The sequence below is a fragment of the Parasteatoda tepidariorum genome, chromosome 11 (genome assembly GCF_982258835.1).
Source record: "Parasteatoda tepidariorum strain Cologne lab strain chromosome 11, Ptep-v5.0, whole genome shotgun sequence".
Classification (NCBI taxonomy): Eukaryota; Metazoa; Arthropoda; class Arachnida; order Araneae; family Theridiidae; genus Parasteatoda; species Parasteatoda tepidariorum.
Window position 1 is genome coordinate 18,203,157 of NC_141765.1, and position 19,902 is coordinate 18,223,058.

Genomic DNA, 19,902 nt, shown 5'->3' on the forward strand with positions numbered 1-19,902 from the left:
ATGATCCAAAAACCACATGGCAGTGATGTCAAACCAGCTGCAGAAATAGACAAACAGTTCGAGAATAGATTATATTTTTAAAAAATTTTCACGTAATAGAATTGTTTTTCCATTATGTGAAAAGCAATGATATTGTGTGTTTGCTTAAACTTGCAATTTGACATCTTAAACTCTAAAAAATTGAGACTGTTTTAATAACAGGACTAACGTTTGATCAAATGAATATAATGACGTAAAAAGCTTTATTTTTTATTTATTCTGTTTGGCATTTGGGTGATTTTTATTTCAAAAATTCATAACTGTGACTCTAATATTTTTCTTTTATTTAAAAAATACATTTTGGATAATGTCTAAAAAAATAGTTTTTTTCCATTTATGAAAATTACTTGTTTATAACAAGAATTTAAAACAACAATGTAAAAAATTTTGGTGTGTAGTTTCCACCATTTTTATTGGTGAGGTAAACTAAAATTTTTTGTCATGCATTCGTCACATTTTTTCTTTATTTTTTCACTGTTACAGTTTTATTTATTTATTTATTTATATTTTGTTTGTTTACGAACAACACATGTTTTCATGCATATTAGAATTAATTTAATAGCTTCACTGCAAAAACATTTCTCTAAAAAAAAACACATTTTTAGTAATAAATTCGCACTAATTTTTCCAAACAATCATTTTTTTGTCTATTTTCTATAATTTTTTTGCATGATAACTACAGTTCTGTGTACTTAAGAAAGTATTTAGTTTACCTCAACACCGAAACTAATGACAACTATAAACCAAAATTTTTTACAGTGTATTTAGCGTTTTTTTCTATTAATTTTTTTCTGATTTTCAAAATTCACCTAAATTAAATTTCAAGCTCTAAACTGTAACTAAATAATAAAAAAATTTATTTGAGCAAACTTTCTTTGATAAAAATATATTTGGCAGACATTTATCAAAAAACGATTTAGTATTCTTCAGAGTAGTCATAATCATCTTCAGTTTGCATTGTACTTGACACATATGTGATTGTTGTTGGTTCTTGGACTGAAAGTTTTTCCAAAAGTTCCTTGCAATATGAATGAGTTGTCACATTTAGTTCATTCGAAATGACGTCACCATCTGTATCCACACAGAAGCATTTGGCATTGCGAACACACTGAGTGATATTGTAATTTCCATATTTATTACATTTAAGTGCAGGGTACTGAGCATGCATTGCTGCTTTTTCATTTTCTCTTGCACAATCTGGAATTAAAATTAAGTAATCATTTCTTACATATACAATGCATTTCGTTTACAACGCTATAAATAAATTTCATTTAAATTTACAAATTTATGCTAAGTATTTAATGTGTTTCTTAAAAAAAACGCTTTTATGCATACTTGTATGTGTATGTTCTGTATACATGCACGCATTGGTATGTGTTGTGTATTTAAGCTTTATTTCTTGCATATAGAAGGTATTGCGTAATCTTCGCCATTAACGCATTTATGCTAAGTTTTTAATGTGTTTCACACACATTTATGTTTGTATGCATGCGTATGTTTTGTATGCATACATGCATGTGTATGGATTATGCATTTATGCATTATTTTTTGTGTACTCAAGTTATTGTTGTATCAATAAAAGTTATTTAAATTAACTCATTTATGCTAAGTGTTTAATGTGTTTTTAGAAAAAACACATTTATACATGTATGCGTGTGCATGTTATGTATGGTCTGTATGCATGGGTGCAAGTGTATGTGTGATGCATTTATGCATTATTTCCTGCATACACGAAGTATTCCGTAATCACCGCTATCAATAAATGTTATTTAAATTAACACATTTATGCAACAAAAATAACTATTTCAAATTCCAACAATCACTATTGTATAAGAGAACATCAAAACAAATTTGTTTATGCGGAAAAAAAGAGAGAAGTTGAAAGGCAATAAACTAGACACATTTTCAAGTTTCTAGCAGCAATTAAACTGGTTTTGATTCATTATGCCTTTAAAGATAAATCTAACTCAATACAGTGACAGAAATTTTGCAAAAGTGACAAAATAGTAATTTACGTCTAAGCATTTAGTTTGGTTTTTAATGTCGGACAAAAAGTACACTAATATGCTATTAGCGACGCGAAAGGTACAGTAATGGGTTATTAACACTAATGGGCTAGGGTTCTTCCTTAGTGATGATTAGTATACAATAATACCGTTTTTCACGCAATACATTACCTAAATTTAGATAGGAGGACAGATGATGGTAGTGATCAGCCGACCTCCACACCACGCTCCCGAACCACCTAATCATACCAAAGTACCATAGACATTACATTAGAGTAGGTTCCGAACCACTAAGAAACACTACGAGAAAGTGTAGACGAATTGTTATTTTTTTGAAAAAGGAGCATTAAAAAACGGTTATTTTTGCTTGGTCTTCGAGGGAATTCAGTTGGTTTTGAAACTAAATATAGCAACCAAGGAAGCAGCAGGAATTTTTTTAAAAAAAGATCTCATTGATATTCCTGAAAGGTATTTTTCAGAAAAAAATCAGACAATCGTTTCTTTTTCCTGTAACTCAACTGAAAAATAAAATTTATCATTAAGGAAATTCTTATTATCCATGACATCAAGAGACATCGATGACATCATTAAAGAAATTCTTATTATAGATGGCATCATTACTGACAGAAATATTGCTTAAGATCCTTCAAACCATAAGAAAACCGGAAAATTCAACGAACTTAGCCCATAACATCATCGAAATATTCTATGCAGGGTGTTTCATGATGAAGTAAAATAAAATATAATCCATAAGGGGTCACAAATTAATAATTAAACTAGGAAGAAACAAAAACACTATCAAATCACACGGGAAGTCTGGATGAAAAACATCAAAACCAGCTTTTTTCAGCAAGATTTTGTACCACTTTCCTCAATAATGATTCGTTAGATTTTTTTAGCGTTTTTACTTCGTCCTCACTTAAATATTAATTTGTGACCCCAATTGCATATGATTTATTTTACTCAGATAACTACGAGGAGTCTGAAAACAAATATTATGGGTAGTGATTAAGGAACACACACAATTCAGAAAAAGAAGGGGAAAAAAACGGTAAAAAGTTCAAAAGTCTGAGTTAAAAAGTTTACTTCGTAATACTTTACGTTATCGACTTTATGTATATACAGTTCAAACCACTCTGACCACGCTAAGTGACTTTTGATCCAATGATCGGATCTTCATGTTCTTGGACTCAATCTTAATGGTTCGAAAAAGTGATCTCATAGATGTTAACTGATTAATACAGAAGATATTTTAAGTTACGAAATTAGACACAAAAACGTACTTTTTCTGAATGAACATACTTTTTTTTCGATAGATTCCGATTTCTGACACCCAAAATATAGGGGGTAGCTATAATGTTGAAAATATGGACCAAATAGTTTAGTCTGGGGAGCGGTCTAAAGCTTATTCCCTTAAATGTTAATTTTACTTTTTGAGTATTTCACCATACCTCTAGAAATTTTTAAGTGAATTAAAAGATTTTTGCGCAAAATTATAAAATTCATTTATCCAAAGGCAATTTCATGCAAAAAAGAATTTTTTTTCAGTAAAGATTTATTATTTTTTATTATTTTATTTAATAATAGTCGAAAATATTTTGAACTGCGAGGTATACAACTTTTTACATCATTTTAAAGAATGTAATTTTACATGGCAAAACGCTACATTTGAGCGAAATCGTTGAGTATTTCCCGAGAAATTGAATTTTAAAAAAGTCATATTTATAAGTCGTAGTTTTCCAAAATCCGTCAAAAAAAAGGCATGTTTATTCAGAGAAAGTAAGTTTTTCTATCTGATTTCGTAACTTAAAATATCGTCCGCACTTATTAGTTGGAATATTTGAAGTCAGCTCTTCGAACCATTAAGCTTGAGTCCTAGAAAGCGAAGATTCGATCATTAGATCAAAAGTTATTCAGGATGATCTGTTTCTTATTTGCCCACTTCGTTATATTAACCCACTAACACCTAAAGTCAGTTTTAGGGATAATTCTGAAAATTCATCATTATCTTACTCAGGTTATTTTAAGCTTAATTTTTTCAAGTTTTCTTTAAAACATTGTAAATAGCATACTTATTCCAGATTCCTGTTTATTAATAGATTAAGTATGCTTGCATTTGGTTGAAAGTCTAACCTTTATTTTAGTCTCTCTCACTTTTTTTTTCTTTTTTTTCTAACGCTAAAATAGTTATTTGCAATATCAAAAAAAGGAATAATTACTTTATTTATTTGCATTAAAAAATATGACTGCTGAGTTGAGAGACATTTTAATAAATTTAGAAAAGGCAATCTTAGAAAATATAACATCAGCAGGAAGCTAATTTAAAAACACATTTTCTCATTAAAAACTACTGTCATACTTAATGACCTGCTGACGGAAATTTCGTGCTTTTTCAAAATATCATTTGTCACCATCATTCACTAAGCTCTTTAATTATATGATTTCTTTTTGTCTAGATAATTTAAAATTTTGATCATTTTTCCCCTTACGTTTCTACATTTTGAAACAGTTTCAATTAAGATCAAAAACTATTCAGACAGAATTTTATAGTAGTTGATATTTATAATTTATATACAAACTTTTAATGAAAAACTGTGGTTCTTGCATCAATAGATTTTATTTTATTACCGGCGCTGAACCGTCGACCCAATTCTGAGTTTACGACTAACCATATTCCACTCTGTAGCCTCGTAATTTTGAACCCAACCCAGTAGACAAGGGAGTTCTGGGATAAAGCATTGGGACAAACTAGCCTTCGTGGAGGAATTTTTAATGAAACTAACCCACATTTGTGTTACATGGAGAGAGGAAAATCACGAAAAACCTCCCCCCACAGTTATCTAAGAAGATTCTAACTCATGATCCGTTTACCACTGACCATATTTTATGTAAGCACTGTGGACGGTGGGCGTCAAAATTTTAAAGACATATTTCAATTGTGTAAAAGTATACAGTTTTTTTTCTGTTTATTTATTTGACTCAATTTAGGATGAGTTGATGTGCACACCTCTTAAAACGCGTAATAATCTGTAGATATGATAGAAGCGTTAATTTTCCTTTAATCCCATCCTTATTATTATTATTTTGTTGAAATAATGTCGTCGATGAGCTAAAAAAAAATATGGACTAGTAAATGTTTTAACAAAGTTTCCACGTCTTAAACTAATATATGATACAATCTTTTCAACTAAACAAAAAATATACAAACTTTTGAATTTAATATAGTTCATGAACGAGAGTGTTTAGTACCCAACATTTAAAAAAAACAGTCAATCCTATATACAGTTTTTGTTTAATTAGTTGTTTAATTAGTTTTGTTTAACCAGTTTGAAAAGTTTTGATTTGAATAAAAAGCGCACAAGCCGTTGCATTCTCATTTGTTAGAGAGCAATTTATTGTTCCAATGGCTTTAGCTTTGTTAATTTTTGAACATCAATTTAATATTTAGGATTTCCATTTTTGGAAGTTAAATAACTGATAAAAAAAAATTTTTAACTTTTAGCTTAGTTTCTCGTTGGTTTTCATTACCTTTCGTTTCGATGGCTCTTTAATAGCAGTAATATTATTTAAATAAATACATTTATAGCTATAAAACTAATTCAAATCGCATACCACAGTTCATTTCAATTGATTCTAAACTATCTGCCGTAAAATAACTTCTAATTTCTAATTTATCTTTGTTAATTTTTGGAACATCAATTTTATATTTAGGATTTCTATTTTTGAAGTCAAATAACTGATTAAAAAAATTATTTTAATTTTTGCCCTAGTTTTTCATTGGTTTTCATTACCCTTAATTTTGATGGCCCTTTAATACTAGTCAATTATTTAAAAAAATACATTTAGAGCTATAAAACTAATTCAAATCACATACCACAGTTCATTTCAATAGATTCTAAAATATCGGCTGTAAAATAACTTCTAATTTCTATTCCTTCTTCATCTGTGCAAGAGCATCTGTTGAAAAACATTTAATTAAGAAAATTCTTCAACTGCAGAATAAATTTCATGTTATTTTTCGAAAAATTTCAAGCTTTATGATTGCGTCAAATTCATTTTGCCATTCTAGCCAGCAGTTTTAAGGGATCTGCGGTGCAGTGAAAAAACCTTAAAAGAAACTCAGAAGTTTAAAAAGTATTTGAAAGATGGAGTTTAAACTTACATGTTTTGTGAGAGAACTCCACAAAAATTGAATTACAGTAAAGTTTCTTTAAAATTGAAAGACTTTTAATATTTTATAGATAATAAGCATAAACAGGAACAAGCACAGTCAATTGAGGTTTACACAAAAAGTGTCCGAAAATCGCCGCCCTTGAAATATTTTTAGAACCCCTGTCAAAAGTGATGCCAAAAGTTATAAAGATTAGGTGAGCTAATTAATATTCAAAGGGAGAGAAACAAAAGCGTTATTAAAATTAGACAAATCACTATTGAAGAAGGTAGTATTGAATACATCAAAGTCAGTTTGATTGTCAAAGAACACTTGAAGGAGTTTTTCATTATCGCCTTTAAACTGCTTTCCGTTTCTTCCAATAATGATAAAGAATTATAAATTCTTATTTTCTCCTTCCTTGTTCATGATTGCCTTAAATTGCATAGCTTTTCTCCTTTTTTTCTTCGTCTAAATAATAATTTGAGACCTCTAATGTGTTTACTTATTTACTTCATTTTTAAATAAGGATTCCAAAAACATGCATTAAGGGCTGTAATTACCGAACTCCCATTATAAAATATTAAAATGACTTAGACAATTCATACTATTTGTATTTATTTTTTATTTCGCATCTTTAATTCTGCCACAATTTTCTCATTGAGAAATTGTTTTGCATATTCAAGAATTTGTTACTCACAAATATGTACACACAAAATGTGCTTAATTATTTGGTAATATAAATTCAGATTAGGATTTGTCTAATCAGTTCCTAAATTACAAACCTAATTGAACTAAAACCCTAAATTATTTGTAATTCCAGTTAATAAATGTATTTATATTGCATTACATATTTGTATTTCTTAATTGAGCAACAATTTTTTTAGCAAAAATTTATTTATTTTGCTAATAATTGCAGTTAAAGAAATTAGTTATTTCAATCTGTTACAACATAAATAAAACATGATAAATAATTTTTAGTTGAATGGTTGTTTAAATAAGCACATATTGCCACTGCAAAATTTAAAAATTAAAATAAAATAAACAGTAACAGAACAGACCCCATCTAATTACTTACATAATTCATTGGTTTTAAACAATCATTATATTTGGATTTTATAATTTGTACTGATTTTAGAGATTAGAGATAATAACTTAACTTGTCCTTTCATTGACTGATTATAAATTAAGGAAAATATGAAAAATGAAAAGCTTCTTGGTAGAAATTACATTGTGTCGTTCCACAAAAGGAGTCAACGAGTCACGTGATGGGGTTGCTGGTTTCGGCGTATAATGAATGTTTCGTAAGCAGTCTACCTATAGTATAAGTCGATAATTGATCCATTTGGATGCTTTCTCTTTTCTTGGAGGTGTTGCTTTCTTGGAGGTGTTGCTTAACTTGGTTTTTCAAAGCTCTGCGGCCAAGGAAAATAAAAAAAACCTCAGTTTAAGTGCTTTACACTTAAATCAAAGAGATGATTTTAATCTATATTTATCATCTTGCTGTGAAGAATTATCTGAGCTTCAGAACAAACAAATAACTTAAATATTTCAAAAGTTATTAAAAAAAATTTAAAAATCAGCAATTTGGTGACATTTTTTTCACTAGATGAAAATTAACGTTATAACTGCCTTATCATCAATTTTTGCAAATTTTTATTAGCCCAGATAATGCATTGGAGCAAGTTTTTAAATATTAAAAGACGAGACCATAAACGCTTTTCATTCTCACAAAACTGTAGTATTTCTCTACATTGACGTTTTGCGCCATTTTCACAATAAGTATAGACAACGCTGGCATTAGATAGGCTTAACTCGACCTAGCAGTTTTGAATTTAGTGAAATAAAAATACAAGTTTAAAAATCCATGAACAGGAAATGATAAATGGGAAAACGCCCCAAACAGCGTAAAATGATAAGAGTTGCATTGCAATTCTCGTTCTTTATGATGCGTTGTACCTCCCCTCTGAATTTGGAGCCATTGCACTGAATCACCATATAGAATGTTCAATTTAGTGCATGTACTCTATATGGGTAAAACAAATGTATACCTGCTTGAATCGCATTGTGTAGGAGAGAAAGTTCCATCAGGATCACATTCTACTGTCTCCAAACCTATAACTTTGATTCCTTTTAATAAGAACTGATTGCGAAGTTTTCTCGCCCTGATTAATTCTTTTTCGCATGGTTTCAAGTAGGATACTATTGGCTTTTTCTTGTCATCTAAATAGCAAACATATAATCTTATTATTTACGAGAGCAGAGAAAGAAATTGAAAATAATAAAACTACATTAGCATAAAAACATTTGAATATTTGTGAAAATTAAAAAACTTTTATTTCTGGCATTCAATTTAACACTATTTCCACTATGATTTTGTGTATATCTAGTTCAACCAAAAAGTGTCTTACAACTCTTTGTGTTTGTTGTTGTAATGACACTTGGACAAACCTAGCTCGCTAGCCATTGACCTTTTGCGAATTAAGTCAGGAAGGGACGCTTTCAGTTTGAAAAGAGAGCACCACAAAGGTGGAAGTACGTCTTAGCTCAGAACTCCGCGTATAGTCCACAGCACCACTCATTCTCGAAACAATTTCTTCAATTCAGACATAGATCTGAAGGAAAAGAACATTTTTTTCAGATCTCTGTACCCATGGTACTGCTCAGAGACCCATCACAGGACGATTCCAAAGATTTTACAAGCACGTATATCGCACGTACTCGGTAGGTCTCAGCAGAGTCGAGGATCGAGCCCCGGCTCCTCCAGATCGGAGTCCGATTCTCTAACCACTGTGCTACCACGGCCCATAGCTTTGTGCTTAAAATTACTAATTAGAAATTGTCGATTTAAATTAGATAATTTGAGCGATATATTTATTTATAAGTAAATGCATATTGCTGTGCCGACTCTGTGCTTTTCAATTTTTAGAACTGGAATGATCAACACTAAAAAGAAACATGCCGAAACTCAAGCAAATATCAAAGTTATGAGTACTTAAAAGAATATCAAAATTATAACTCCCGTATTTTAAGTCAAAACTAAAGTCAGTACTTCTTAATAAAATTATAACATTTTACAACAAATTTGAACGTTTTTTCTGCCTTTCAGATGAATCTATTTGATCTTTAATTGTTATTGTGCTGTATTGTTAAAATTCGTAAAGTCGCCAATCTAAAATGTGGATTTTGGGGAAAACGATGCTTAGTAAAAAAGAATTACAGATAATGGTAAAATAATTACTGATTCGTTATTTTTAACCAAAAATGTACAAAAAACACATCTTTTCATCAAAAAAACATTTTTCATATTGAACAGTGTAATTCTTATTATGCCGCAAAATCGTAATGATATAAAATCGTTTGAATATAAACACTGTTATGAAACACTTTAAGGTGTTAAAAGACACCTTATGATTGAAATAACTGTCCACATGAATATTATATTTTTTTACCCTGGATGAGGTGGAGAAAAATATCACTGAATCAATTTACACATAATTATACTGCAGTGTAATAGAAAAATCAACGCAAATTGCAAAAAATTCAAAATTGAGATTTCTCTGAATAATTCAAAATTTGGCATTTTTGTGTGATAAGCTACTTATTGCAAAAAAATTAGTTTCTAAAATTAATTTTGTTTTATCAGTTTTTTGAAATTCTATTTTAACATTAATAGCATTAACAATAGAAAGAAAATAGTCGTCAAGCCACTTTTCTAAAAATCTACCGTGAAACTCTTACGTTGTTATTTATGCCACTTGCCAATACCAGCAAGCCTGATTGAAATTAAGCGAATTCTTAAGGCAGAAGCTGCGTTTCTTGTTTTTTCAGTCACGTCATCTATGGCCAAGAATACGACTTTAGCCACACACACGTATCAGCCCGTTTTACAGAGAGGACCCAATCATACTCAATTCATTATTCCTCTGATCGTAATTTTGACTTGAACCAGAGAACGATCAATCTCCAATTCAATGTCCCTAGAGGTATTTATTTGTTAGGGGAACTAGGAGTACTTTGGACCCCACAGATATAAAGTGCACCAGTCACCATTTAAAACAGAGGAGTCTTTGGCTGACGGGGATTCGAGATTGAAAGTTATAATTTTAATTAGCAATAAATTCAGAACGTACCAGTCAGAAATCGATTGAAACTTATATTAAATTCGGTATTATAAATTGCATGGTTGAGTTTCAATTTTAATTGGAGCACTCTAACAAATTGAAAAGTGGTTACAAGATTTGCACCTCACAAATAAGTAAACAGACAGATGTGAAAGCAAGTTCAGTTTAAAAAAATCTGTATATAATTTCCTATTTTGGTTCCCTCTACCTGTGATTAAATGTACTGGGAATACAGGGTGTTTCATAAATAAGACCACCCTTAGTATGTATTTTTAGAAACCTTATCAGAAATTAAAATAAAAAATGCACACATCGGGAATCTTAAATTAATACTTAAGCGTGGAAAAAACAAAAACGCTTTAAAAACCTGACAAATAAAGTTACATGAAGGTGGGAGTAATAAAAAACAAGAGAGCTAGTAATAAAAAACAAGATTGTGAGAATTTGAAGACAATTATTTGAAACACCTACGAGTTTCAATCCTTGCACTACTGTAATTAATCAGATTTCTATACCGCTTTGTTTTTCTCTCAACAAAATATTAATTCATGACCCCAATCTGTATATTCTTCCTTGTTTTCAATTTTGATATAGACTCTAAAAAATACATATTAAGTTGCAGTCTCTACAGAACATCCCGTGTATTGAAATCTTTCTATATGACGATATTATGTAACAATCATTTCGTACTTTACATTATATCTGTTCATTATTTTTCATCATCTTTTTACATTTGAGACTTTTACGTTACATATTTATTACATTATTTTTAACTTACAACATGGTAACTTGTCTAAATGATCCATCCGAACTATTCTTCCTTCAACTTCACCAGTTTCAGTATTTGCGCAGTAACAAAGGTTGTCGATGCATTGAATTTTTTCATAATCTCCTGTAACAGTGCAATGCTCTTGAGGTCCTGTCATAAAGGTATCTTTTTCCTTTATTTTCAGATTATGTATATGTTGTGAGCATTCTAGAAAATACATTAAACATATTGAATAAAACACCTATTATTTGGATTAAACTTTAAAAGTTTATAAAAGGGCTTTGAAAAATAGAGTAAAATAAAAGTGCTCTTTTCAATTCATAAAGGTGTCATTTGTCTTTATTTTCAGATTATATATATGTTGTGAGCATTCTGGAAAATATATTAAACATATTGAATAAAATACTTATTATTTGGATTAAACTTTAAAAGTTTATAAAAGGGCTTTGAAAAATAGAATAAAATAAAGGTGCCCTTTTCAATTCATAAAGGTGTCATTTGTCTTCATTTTCAGATTATGTATATGTTATGAGCACTCTAGAAAATATATTAAATATTTCAGATTAAGCACTTAAAATGTTTATTAAAGTTCTTTGAATAATAAAGTGATGGGATAAAAGGTGAAATATTTTCATAAAACTTATCATTAATATTGTTTCATGGTTGGTACTTAACAAATTTCCATTTAATAATAGCTATTGACACAGAAATATCTCATTCCTTTCATAGACATAGCAGTGTTTTTCCCCCGAAAACAAACTTAAAAATGGCTCACCCGATATTATAAAAGACGTTTCCATCAAATCTTTACATAAAACTAATCCTTAGTATTGTTCCTAAAAGGAATTTTAAAAATTTCCATTTAATAATAGCACATAACGCAGAAACATCTGATTTCTAACATAGATATTGTAGTGTTTTTTCCTGAAAACGAACTATAAAAAGCATTCTCCCGAGCGATTTGAAAATTTGGCTTATATTTTTATTGCCCTAAGTCTTTCACTTTTTAAATAACAAAACGAATTTTTTTTAAGAAATAAGTAAAATGACCTAAAAGAAGCGTTCAATATACTACATATAGATTTGATTACTGATAACAAAATGAAAATTATTCATCTCTAATTTTAAAAACATATACTTACTAGGAATAAGACTTCTTAATACAATATTATATTTTAGTATCCAGGGTGTTCCGTAATGACCACCCTTAATGTTTAGAATCCTTGTCTAAAATGAGGTTAAAAGAAAACACACAATACAGATCGTAGATTAACATTCAAGCGAGAAAAAATGCAATCAAAATCTGTCAAATTACTATAGAGGAAGACAGAAATAAGGACATCGAAATCTGTTTTATTGCTGTGTGCAACAGAGGGGATTTGAAAAGTTTTTACTATTAACTAAATCTAGTTTCAACTGGTTATAAAACCGGTCTTAATATATTTCATCCTGTTTTCCACACTAGTGATTTAATAGCATAACGTATATATTAAAGGCGGTGATTTTGAAACACCCAGTATAATGCTTACAAACAACTTATTTAATGAATTTCACACTTTTATTGTTCCTTTTTCCATTGTTTCTTTTTCTACTGTTTCTTCCTCTTCAAAAAAAATAACATTAATCCTTTCGAATAAAAAATTATTCTTTAAATATTCTAAGTTGTTTTATTATCTTATTAAAAATTATTCTAAATCAATCTACACTGCTATCCTTAAACTGAAAAATCAGGGTATGAGTAGTCTACTTTACATTGAAATAAATTCATAAAAGTGTAAATTCCCATTTATAAGCGATAGATGCAATCAGGATAATATGAACCCAATAGTTTAGTCACGGAAGCGATTGAAAGTTTGAGCCCTTAATGTTAATTTCCCTTTTAGCGTATTTCTTCACGCATAACTTAATTGATAGTTAATAAATTGATTAAGATTAGTACTTAGAACGTGAAAATCTGATCATTAAAACGAAAATTATTCATGATGATCTTTTTTTTTCTTCATACAAATCAAATCATGTATTAAAGAGAAAAAAAATTCAAGTATGTCATATCAAAAAGCTAAACAAAAATTTTCTTTTTCAAAAACCATGATGGTGTTCCCTGTTAAATGAATCAATTTCAAGCAGATACATGACATATTTTGCAAGCAGATACATGACTTATTATATGACTTACTACATGACATATTTTGAGACAACTCTGAGATTTCTTCTCCAAATAATTTTGTTCCATCATTGTTCATACAGATAGTTCTACAAGAAAATAATAAAACTGATATAGACGCATACACGTTATCTGAACCATTTTACATCTTTCAATTCACCTCCTTAGGAAATAAGTTTGAATAGCCACTATTATTAGAAGAAAAAAAACATCACTAATTTTTTAAAAAAAGAAACAGTCATTTTCGAATTAGAAAAACAATCAAATTGATTCCGAATTAAGTCATTACTAGCTGTGATGCCATTACAGAAACAGTTTTAAAAATCTAAAGTAAGTTGACAGGAATTATTTTTCGTTCCCTAAATAATAAGTTTCAATACCACTATAATCATTAGGGAAAAAAATTATACAAATTTTTTCAGAAAAATAATCATTGCGAATTAGAAAAATATTCATTGTGAATTGATATCTAATTAAGTCATTACAGTCCATGCTCTCGTTTTAGTGACGTTGCAAAATAAGCTGACAGGAAATATTTTTCTTTCCTAAGGTAATGAGTTTGTAAAACCATCAATCGTTATTAGAAAGAACAGGGGAATAATTTTTTCTTTTCCGTTACATGAGATTTTTTAATGGATCTTGGATATTACTGGTTTTAAATCTGGTCTACTACTACTGATCTACAGATTTCAAATTGATTTCTCTTTCCAAACTACAGTTTGTTAGTTTATTTTTTTTTAAATGACAATTTCGTCGAAATGTACAAGTATGAAAACTTTATGTACAAAAAGGAATCGCCTAAGGCTGCAAAAAGCTTTTAGGAGAGTTAGAGCACATCATCGGGATTAAAATTGCATAGGAATCATGTACGGAATTGTCGTCGTATGCCGCTAAAGACGCTTCCATATTATGAACTGTTTCTTCGTATGCTTCTGAGCAGGTCAAAATAAGGGAAACACCCCTAGCCCCGTAAGACAACATTTCCGAGTTCCTATGCAGTTTTAATCCTGATAATGTGCCCTAATACCACTAGAAATTTGTCGCAACAATCACGCGACCCCCTCTTATATATAACGTTTCTAAACGTGTACCTTTCAACAAAAAATAGACTAAAAATGTCCTTTTTAAAAAATCTGCAGCTTTGGGAGCAAAACTAATTTTAGTTTTGAAAATTTGTATGAATGCAACAAAAAATTTGTTCCCTAAAATAATTATTGCTAACTTTTTGCAGAAAAACAATCATTGCAAGTTAGAAAATATTCACCGCGATTTGATTGCTAATTAAGTTATAGCTGCCTATGGTTATTATTTTAGGGACGATTTTAAAAATATAAAATAAGCTAATAAATAGTTTTTTAATAATGGTAAATAGTTTTTTGATATAAACTTAACATACTTTTAAATGTTAATTACTTTTAACTTTTATCAATGACAACAAATTGCAAACTTTCGGATAATAAAAAGTAGCATATCCTTATGCTCAAGTCAAAATTGAAAATAGTGTTTCTTTTTTTTGCAATATCGGTTATAAAATTGTTCGTTTGTTTATCTTTTTAATAATTATGTAATTGTATTCAGCAAAATTTTTTGTACTTATTATAAGAATGCATTTATCTTAAAAATTAAAAGGTTAATGGTTCTAGAATTAAGTTCGATTAGTGCTAGAAACTATACCTGAAGCAAAATAATAAGGGGATAGGAAAAAGTGGAAACTTACGAAAAAAGAGAAAGGGGCACACTTAGGTCATAAAGTATTGTTAGTGTATATAATCATTCTTGTCAAATTAAAGATAGATATTTACTTTTTTGCTTTCATCTGTCTCAATTTATAATTACCGTTATCTTCGCAATCAGGGATCCACAAATTGTCTGTATATTCGTCTTGTTCATTTGATAAAAGTTCTTGTCTAATACTTTTACTTTTCCGACATGCAGTTTGAGCATAATCTAAAAAATAAGCGAGTAGTAATAAGTCGGATTTTATTAAAGCTAAACCATTTTTCGAATAGAAAAACTAAGGCAAAATATAACAGGAAATATGTAGGAAATAAGTATAAAAAATAAATCATTTTTCCTTTAAGTATAAAATTTTGAATAAGTATTCTTTTATTAGAAAAATAATTGCCTAGAAAAAAATATTTGGATCGGGCTGAAGCCCGAAACAAAGGAAGCATACATAAATTTACTAAGGAAGCATACATAAATATAAAGAATTTTCTCAGAAAAAAAATTAGAATAAAAATTAGAAAATTGATATTACATGATATTTTTTACAAAGACATTAAACTAAAATGAAATATCATATAATAAAAAAGCAATATTAGAAAAATTTAGAAATTCTAAAACGGTAAAAATGAGGAAAAAAACTTTTTTTTATCACGAATCTCATACAGAAATGACCTCATTTTATATGTAGATTAATTAAAATTTAGTGAGTATTACTATTGATAGTTTTATGTAAGGAAAGTGCTGAAATCGTTTTCATGTTTACCTGAAGCTTTTTTTCTAAAAATAGTCATTTAAATGTAGATTCTTAAAAGCAAAGCCAGAAAATATATTTGTTTTCTGTTTTCTTTCACATCCCGATGAAAATTAGAATTTCTGTATTCAGGAAAAACATAATAGTTGAAAAGAAGTTTTAAAGTTACTTTTAACTCCATCAAACAATAATTAATAAAAAATCCGTGGCCTCTTAGAGAAATATTTTTCTCTGAGAAGAGCTACCGTTGACTAATCAGAATTACTCGACTAAGGTAATTTAACAACGCTCTTCGGATTTGAAAATGTTCGAAAAACACCAAAACTCTCGTATTATACAATACACTTTTGTTAAAAAGACAAAAACTGGTAGCTTAATAATTTCCTTTTTTAAATTTTTTTCGGCTGAACATCAAATCTATTAATGATATAGGTAGCTATATTTTCATCTAAAATTATGTATTTTAAGTAAAGTGGCAATAACATTAGAAGTTCATTTATATTAAACGTTAATTGCCTACCAGTTTTTTTTTTTTCAAAATGATACTTTTAATATCACTAAAATGTAAAAACACAACATTAACAAATTAAATTTCAGCTTTTTTCTTATCTGTCAGTCCATTACAACCTGAACATGTAATCTGAAATTTGACAAATAAAAATCCTGCCTTTGCATTGTTTTATTATATTGCCTTGGGCCGTGGTAGCCCAGTTGTTAGAGAATCGGACTCCACACGGAAAGGCCGGGATCCGATCCTCGACTCCGCTAAGATTCATCGAGTAGATGTGATATACATGCTCATAATGACCATGGTATCTAAAAAGTCCTGCGGTCAGTGTCTGATCAGTACCATGGGTACAAAGATCTAGTAAAAATTTTCTTCCCCTTCAAATTTAGGTCTAAATTAAGGAGGTGGCCTCAAGAATGAGTGGTACTGCCATCTATCCATGGGGTTCTGAGCTAAGACGCACTTTCATCCTTGTGGTGCTCTCTTGCCAAACGAAAAGCGCACCTTCCAGACTCACTTCGCAAAAGGCCAATGGCTTGCGAGCATGGCCTGCCCAAGTGTCATTAGAAACAACGAAAACTACAACATGATATTGTCTAATAATTTAAAAAATGGTTTACCTGTTTTATTAACGCATCCATCGCAACATCCGTTATACCCGACTTTCATCTTGACGAGGCCATGAGGACATTCTGTCACCATGAGTGGTTCGCATTCAACATTTTCACAAACATTCTGTTCTAAATCAATGCCCATGATACATTCCAAAAGTAAAAATAACGAAATCCATTTTGCAGAATCACAACCTAGATACAACATGTTCATAACTAGCTACTTTTAAAAATGAAACTATTGGTGATAATCCGAATATCATTTTTGACGCATTTGAAAAAACATAAAAATAAATGTTTAGCAAACACTTTTCCAACTGAAAACGAAAGCGAAGAAAATTAAAAACTGATATCATTATCTTATCAATAAATAAATGACATGGTTGTAAGGGTAGAATATTTTTTATTCTTTATCGATCATTGTGTCTTTTTTTTGCCTAATAAATTCATTGTATTAAAAATTTAGAAAAATATTTGGCTAAAGAAATCATACTTACAAACCCTTGTTTCAAATGAAGCCTTTTGATGTTTCTCCTGAGCTTCTTTCTTTTTTTTTCTTTTTTTTTTTTCTTTTTTTCTACGGCTTTTTCTTAACTACCTTTTTGAATGCAATTATCGAAATTATTAAATTATTAAATTATCGAAAATGAATGATTAGTGACTTAAGAAAAAAATCTTAACAAAAAAGAAGAATTGTAAAAATACATATAAATAAAATAAATAAATAAATTTTTTAAAAAAGTTACTTTCGACAGAAACAGACACCAAAAATACATTTGTGTATTAGATTGTCGTTTGTAATTAAAAAATACCAAAATATATTTTTGCTTGTATTTCAAGCGTCTGGACAAAAGATATACAAAAAGGTCAAAGGGTTAAGAAGCAAGTTAATTAATTCTAACAAAGTTTGCAGATTATTTGTATTGTTCATCAATTGATTTCTTGGGGTAAAAATAATGTTTGATTGTTTTGAATTTATGTCGAATGTGTGCAAAGTTATTGTTCACAAACAAAAGAGCGAAAAGAGCGAGTTTTTATTTCTTTTATTATCATAAAAAGAAATACACTTTTGAAAATGCTTTTTTCTTGACCACAGTATTAGTTCTTACTTTACAAAATTTAAAGGAAAAAAAATGTGTCACTAAATATCTAGAATTTTATTAGCTGTTTCATTTTGTCTTCTTAGTCTGCAGGTAAAGAGGTTTATTCTCAAGTTTATTTTCATGTCCGATGATTTCAAATAATTTTAATTACTGAAATGAAATTCCGAATAACATTTTAAAGCAGTCAAATTAATTTGCTATTCGTTTTTCAGTAAATACAGATGCGTAGAAATTAGTATTTTGAAAATAATGCCTTTTAAATATTTCAGATACAACTAAATTACTATGTAAATTGCTTTTCCTCTTTTTTAACTGCAATTAAACTAACTGTTAATTGAAAATAATTTTAATGCAAATAATTGTGAAAATTATGCAAATATAATCTGTAACCCTGCTTACCTAATATATAATTTTAAAATTATTTTTGTGTAAAAATCAAGCATTTTAATGTTGCCCCAGGTTTTTTTCCTCTTTGTTAACAAAATTATTGTACTAAATTGTTTCCATTGAGTTGGCAAAAATTGGTCCCACATCTCCCTGGAAATCGATGCCCAATTTAAAAATTGGCGCTATATTTGCTGTATTCTGAAAAGATAAAGCATTAACAAGATGCGGATGTTTTATTTACAGTTGCTTCTGTTAACCAGCGTAATTGATTGATATGTATCGTTTTAATGATCATTTGATATTTTATTATGTGTTGTATAGACTTAAGATTCAGATGTATAGCTTTCAAATTATGCTTTTCAGTTTTGTAGAATTTTTTTTTCTTTTTAATAGAACCTGTCCCAATAAATTGACTTACAGTTTTTCCCTTCTGTTAACATGCTCAAAAAAACATGGTAGTATAGTAAATATTTTTATCTTTAATAAAAATAATAATAATACCTATAGAAAAATAATTAACACTACATGTAAATGTTAAAAATGCACCCATATATATATATATCTATATCTATATATATATATATATATATATATATATATATATATATATATATATATATATATATATATATATATATATATATATATATATATATATATATATATATATATATATATATATATATATATATATATATATATATATATATATATATATATATATATATATATATATATATATATATATATATATATATATATATATATATATATGGGTGATTCTTTTTAAACATGGCAATTCGGACCGAAAAATTTCAAATTTAGAGTCTTCAAAATAATCTAATTTTTTTTTTGTGTACTTCTTTAGTTACATTTATTAATATCTTACAGACAGCAGTGTAGTTTATTGACATTTACTCGAGAAAAAAAATAAAATAGTAATTCACCAAATCTTGAATGCCAGGAAAATGAAATATTAGCTTAGAAGTTTAAAAAACAGTCATTTTAAGTTAATAGTAAATAACTCAACTTAAGCCTTTATGTCAGATACACCATAAATTGCTTAAATTAATTCTTTTTATCCACTGTAGAAAGAATCAAATTTTTTTTTGTTACTGATACGTACAGAATAAAATTGTGTATAATAATCAATCATTAAATAAATAAATAACTTTGATTACATCCAACCATATTACAATCATACATAAACTTGATATTAGGTTAATATTTGCTTTTCCTCCTTACAGTATTAGCAGTTAAAACATTTTTTTGGTAACACTTCAATGTCCTGGAATTCATAAGCCAGGAAAATGACAGCCAGAATAATGACAAATTTGCCATTTTATAGCATATAACTTTACTTTAATTTAATACTTTGGCCTAAGACGTTTACATTCTGCAGAAAACAGCAGGATTTCTAAAAAATAACTCAGATAAATCTTATAGTTTATGTTATTAATTATTTCAAGAAGCCAGGAAAATGACAACACAAAAACCTACTCATCCTGAAAAATTTTTTGAAATAGATTTTGAACCAGAAAATTGGTTCTTTATTCATCTAA

The 19,902-nt window shown here is 28.7% G+C and overlaps 1 protein-coding gene across 1 annotated transcript; it reads right to left on the reverse strand.

Moving 5' to 3' along the window:
- Nucleotides 1-879: 879 nt before the first annotated feature.
- On the reverse strand, nt 880-17,199 carry LOC107451033 (uncharacterized). The gene is made up of 7 exons (XM_016066999.4): nt 16,860-17,199; nt 15,055-15,199; nt 13,265-13,341; nt 11,098-11,295; nt 8,247-8,418; nt 5,920-6,002; nt 880-1,236 (listed from the first exon to the last, which is right to left on the reverse strand). Exons 1-7 carry the CDS (start codon nt 17,062-17,064, stop codon nt 956-958), a joined length of 1,161 nt encoding a protein of 386 aa, XP_015922485.1. The 5' UTR covers nt 17,065-17,199; the 3' UTR covers nt 880-955.
- Nucleotides 17,200-19,902: the final 2,703 nt, after the last annotated feature.

Coding starts and splice junctions, on each gene's coding strand:
- LOC107451033 (XM_016066999.4), bottom strand. CDS start 17,064: ATGAACATGTTGTATCTAGGTTGTGATTCTGCAAAATGGATTTCGTTA. Junction 13,342..15,054: donor AGACAGATGAAAGCAAAAAA/GTAAATATCTAT, acceptor ATTTTCTTGTAG/AACTATCTGTATGAACAATG. Junction 1,237..5,919: donor ATCTATTGAAATGAACTGTG/GTATGTGATTTG, acceptor TTTTAATTCCAG/ATTGTGCAAGAGAAAATGAA.